Below are 5,437 nucleotides of genomic sequence, written 5' to 3' on the forward strand. Positions count from 1 at the left end.
GAAACTTCCTTATATTTTATATTTAGTCCGATCCGCAACCCTAACATGATGAGTGTGGGGCATGCGTTTGATAAGGGAAGAGTGTGGGTAAAGCTCAGAGGAGTGGCGTGTTTGTAAATGTTTTTCTTCTAACTTTATGTGTGCACATTGCAGTCCACGATTTTATAATGCTGTAGCGGTGCCACGTCTGCAGTACTCAAGCATAATTAATATATATATATATATGTATCTAAACGTGATACAGCCCACCATATTCCACATTTTAATTTTATGGTGGTGAAATTAAGCTGTCTGTAACTCTCACGCACATCAAAAATTAAATCTCCCTATGTCGGACTCCTTCTATTTGGTGCAGGCTGATATGGACAGCTGACGTGAATATCAACTTGAGCAAAGTCCACAAAATCATAGGTTCAATTACAATGTACTCAAAACCACACGTGTGAACATGGACGTATAACAATGTCCAGTGCACAACCAAAGAACCAAAACAACGAATAGGTCCGTTAAAAAATCACATTTACTGATATTTTTTTAAATAGGAAGGAATCCCGAAACGTGCGTTGGGGTAGGAAAAAACGCCATTTTTGTCAGGAGGAATGGGCCCAAATTCCGACCAACTATTGTGAGAAGCTTGTGGAAGGAGATCCCAAAGGTTTGACCCAAGTCATTCAGTGTAAGAGCAGTGGTACGAAATATTAAAGAAATGTATGGAAAAATTTGACTTTGCAGTAAGTAATAAAAATGCCTTAAAACATTCTCTCATTATTTTTGCATTTGGCAAAAATTAATAATGTGAATATAATAATCCTAATTGACCTAAAACGGGCAAGTTTTATTCTGATTTCATATCAGATATTGAGAAACACATGCAGATGTGTCTTTTTATATAGTGTATTTAAAAGTATAGTTTCAACTGTATGTCTGAGATGGTTTAGTCAATCTGTAATGGACATCGTGCTGCCCTTACTTACCGAGCCAGTGCACGTGTCCTGAGTTGAGCTGATGGTGCCCAGAGATTTTAGAGGAAAAGGATAGCCATGGTGGAAAAGCGTGCTTCAGGTAAAGAGGACCGCAAGGGGAGTGTCAGGGGGCAGAGACAATCCCCGGACTCTGTGAACCAGAGCTCAGGCTAGAGAAGCCCTGGGGAATGCCAGACAGACGCCGATGAACCAGGAGATGACACAGTAGAGGTGGAAACAGACAGAGACCTTATCAATAACAATCCAGGGTCAGAAAACTGGAGATAGCAGCGTGGTATCAGACGGGAAACACAAAGCGGAAGGTCAGGGACAAGCAGAGGTCAAAACCGAGAGACTAAGAAAGTACAGAATTGGGTAGCAAATACAGAAACTGGAATGGACCAGGTCATACACAAGCAAAATCACACACAGGCAGACAGTAACCAAATGTCACGGGGCTGTAGCAGGTAAACATGGGGCAAGGAACCAGGGCCCCTGAACTGCCCCTCATGCTAAGGGGGTGCTCTGACTTTCCTTAACTTGGGGGTACACTTGATGGTAGTGTGGCCCAAATCCCTGACCTGTCCCTATCTCCTGTTTAGCCCTGAGCTAAACCCTCAACCCCCACCCCAGGAGGTGAGACAAGCAAAACAGTGAACTGCACCACAAACCAAAGGAAAGATAAAACAGACACCACGGGGTTATATAAACTGAAAAACAAAACTTAGCTTTATCTGCTGCTAAGCATCGAACAGAAGAGTAGGTGTTAGGGCTGGATTATAAATTATAAAATAATTGTTGGTGCGTTCGCAGCCTGGGGTCCACTGTGCAGAGGTGGTACACTGCTGCTAGGTAATGGCGGACGCACAATATGGCGGTATAATGGCGGAACACACACGGGTTAAACGTCACCCGGAGTGCACCGAGCGCACTCTGTTGCTTCACAGAGTTGCCGAACCGCTAACCACAAATGCCGAGCCTGTTCAAGCTCACAGAGCTCAGCGAGATACACGCTCGGTATATGGTCACAGGACTCTGGCCCAGGACACAGAGTCAGTGTCCCTCTAGACCTACCGTGCATGTGGCATCGCAACCGCAAATGCCAATGACTGCTGCAGACTGCAGCGAGGCGACAGACACTGCTTTGGTATGATAGGGCCCTATAATATACCACTCTATCGGATATTAGTACAGTGGAATGATATGCACCGTGGCCTGTAGCTAGCAACTGACTGGCACTGACTCGATCTCTAGTTCCCTATCCACACACGTAATATCCAAGGGAGGGGAATCTTAATGAGTCATTCACCAGTTTGATGCATCCGTCTTCATTCACACATGTAGCAACTAGAGTCTATACTAGTGCATGGCCGAGCGGCCATGCGGACCTTTTATAGCCGTGCGCTTCCGGGACCTTCCTGATCCTCCAGATGGACCAGTCAGAATGGGAGAAGGACCTGAGCATGTGACTCCCGATCCCCAATGGGAGATCGTCACATGAGCATGCTCAGTGGCACGATGGAAGGACTTAGCCTCTGGAGTGACTTGCTTCTGAGCAGCCTGCGTTGCTATTGCTGGCCCAGAGGTGGCAGCAGCAGCCAGACCCACAGAGCCGGTCTGAGCAGAGCGTCGGGAAGGACGAGACTGCTGAGCAGGCTCCTCTGCGGCCGAAGGAGAATGGGAGATAACCGAATGCAAGGCTCTGGATTCCTGCTATGCAGTGGCAGGAACCCGACGCCTAACAGTAGGTACCAGAACAAGTAATTAGCTGGAGCTCCACTGCAACACAGCCTGCTCCTGACTCCAGCTTGGTTGGTCTCCAAAGAGTAATAATATCACCAACAGTTAGCTGGTGCACCTGGTGAGCTTATATAGGAAGGTGGGAGTGGTTTCCACCTGCCTCAACAGATAGACCAGCCATGCAATTACACCAGTAGCAACCGGGGGAAAAACCCACCAGCAGACTTACTAAACTTGTAGTAACACCAGCGGCCACCGGGGGCAAAAACTAATATTAACCCCCGATGGCCTGAAAGGAAAAAAGTTTATATATGAGAAGCCCACACTGACACAGATCCAGAAATGGATCGTGACACCAAAGATACACGGGGATCAGGAATTCAGCCGAGGTCAAAAGTATCACTGACAACAGACAGAGCCCAAAAGAGGCTATTTAAAGCCCTCCAACAACCAGAGAGAGGCCAACAGCATTAACCCCTGAATCACTAGACAAGAACTTCCATACAGACCATGACATAATCATATTGTGAGCAGGGGGGTTGACATGGTGACCATTGAAGTTCCTTCCAACTCTAACATTCTATGATGGCAGAGGGTGACATTCCTTCATCATTCACTGACAATGAGGCAAGGCAAGAGAAGTACTGAACTGACCAAAAGTGTCACCACCTGAAATTTAAAGCTGGCTCATGTTCATATGGAGCCTCATGAAACTCTAATTTTAGTAAAGCAGCAAGTCAATTTAGACTTTATGTGAAATAATAAATGTTTCTGGTTTCAATTTATTTTATGATCCATTTCCAGCAGAGATTACAGATCTGCAATACATCAGACAGATTTGAAGGTTTCTTGCACGGCTTTTCTAATATCTTTATTTCTAAAGCTATATATAATGGGGTTGACCAATGGAGTAAACACGGTGTATAGTAGAGATAGGATTTTGTTAACATCTGATGATTGTTGTTTTTTTGGAACAATATACACACTGAATATGGTTAAGTAGAAAATGGCGACCACGGTGAGGTGGGAGCTGCAGGTGGAGAAGGCTTTCTGTCTACTGATATTAGATGAAATCTGCAAGATGGCACGGATAACATTCACATAAGAAATAACAATTATTATGCTGGGGATAACCAAGAATGGGACACTTAGGAAATATATCGATAGTTTTAGAGTAAATGTATCAGAACAGACAATGTCCTGTAGGGGAGCAAGATCACAGAAGAAATGGTCAATGATGTTCGGACCACAGAAGTTTAGTCCTAATATGATTATAATGTAAATTAATGAAAGGGAAACACAGAGCAACCAGATGATAATTACCAACTTCACACACAATGTACCAGTCATGATAGAGATGTAATGGAGGGGCTTACAGATGGCCACATATCTGTCATAGGACATCACCGTGAGGAGAAGCATTTCAGATCCTTCCGCAATACAAAAGAAATACAACTGGGCCATACAGTTGGAAAAAGTAATAAACATCCCATTATTCAGTAGGATGTGGAGCATGTTGGGAACAATGTCTGTGGGTAACATGATGTCACTGATGGACAGTTGTGAGATGAAGAAGTACATTGGAGTGTGGAGGTTCCTGCTGGTGGACACCAGGGTGATGATCAGGAGATTCCCACATATGGTCGCATTGTAAACGAGAAGGAGCAGACACAACAAAAAAAATTTCAAATTCAGGCTGAGGTTAAATCCAAACAGAAAAAACTCATTGACCAAAGTGAGATTGTCCTCCTGCATTCACAAAAAACACAATTCAGATATAAATTAAATTACCGTATTTTTCGGACCATAAGACGCACTTTTTTCCCAAAAAATTTTGGGGGAAAGTGGGGGGTGCGTCTTATGGTCGCAATGCATGGTTTACCTGGTGCGGTGGTGGCAGCTGGCGAGGCTCTGAGGTGCGTTGGTGGCAGCGGGCTGTGCTCCGGTGCAGGGGCGGCGGCTCCGCCGGCGTTTCTTCGCAGCCCGGAGGCCCCCGCAGCACCCCTTGCTGGGCGCCGCCATGTTGCGGTGGCCTCCGGGAGCATGGACGCCGGCAAGATGGCCGCCGGTTCGGGGACGGCGCATGCGCAGCTTCAGATCTCGTGCCGAGATCTCGGGGGACGAGATTCAAATCTCGGCAACGAGATCTCGTCCTCCGAGATCTCGGCACGAGATCTGAAGCTGCGCATGCGCCGTTCCCGGACCGGCGGCCATCTTGCCGGCGTCCATGCTCCCGGAGGCCACCGCAACATGGCGGCGCCCAGCAAGGGGTGCTGTGGGGGCCTCCGGGCTGCGAAGAAATGCCGCCGCCCCTGCACCGGAGCACAGCCCGCTGCCACCACCGCACCGCAGAGCGCCGCCCGCTGACACCACCGCAGAGCCCAGCTGCCCCAGCACAGCTGTCCCAGCCCACCTGCCCCAGCACAGCTGCCCCTGCCCCAGCACAGCTGCCCCTGCCACAGCTGCCCCAGCACAGCTGCCCCTGCCACAGCTGCCCCTGCCCCAGCACAGCTGCCCCAGCACAGCTGCCCCTGCCCCAGCACAGCCCACCTGCCCCAGCCCCAGCGCAGCTGCCTTAGCACAGCCCACCCGCCCCAGCCCCAGCGCAGCTGCCCCAGCACAGAGCCGCCGCCACCGCACGAGACGGAACCACTGAATGACCCCTGTGACTACTTCTCCACCTGTGCCGGATCCCTTCCCATGTAAGCTGAATTCGGACTGTAAGACGGACCCCC

At 48.5% G+C, this 5,437-nt stretch overlaps 1 protein-coding gene across 1 annotated transcript; it reads right to left on the bottom strand.

Moving 5' to 3' along the window:
* Positions 1-3,530: 3,530 nt before the first annotated feature.
* On the bottom strand, positions 3,531-4,457 carry LOC141050096 (olfactory receptor 11L1-like). Its single transcript, XM_073546926.1, has one exon. The coding sequence runs from the start codon at positions 4,455-4,457 to the stop codon at positions 3,531-3,533; it is 927 nt and encodes a 308-aa protein (XP_073403027.1).
* Positions 4,458-5,437: the final 980 nt, after the last annotated feature.

The sequence above is a fragment of the Dendrobates tinctorius genome, unplaced genomic scaffold (assembly GCF_039654945.1).
Source record: "Dendrobates tinctorius isolate UK_male_01 unplaced genomic scaffold, ASM3965494v1 ptg000151l, whole genome shotgun sequence".
Classification (NCBI taxonomy): Eukaryota; Metazoa; Chordata; class Amphibia; order Anura; family Dendrobatidae; genus Dendrobates; species Dendrobates tinctorius.

Excerpts from the sequence above, each read along its gene's own strand:
- LOC141050096 (XM_073546926.1), bottom strand. The coding sequence starts at position 4,457 with ATGCAGGAGGACAATCTCACTTTGGTCAATGAGTTTTTTCTGTTTGGA.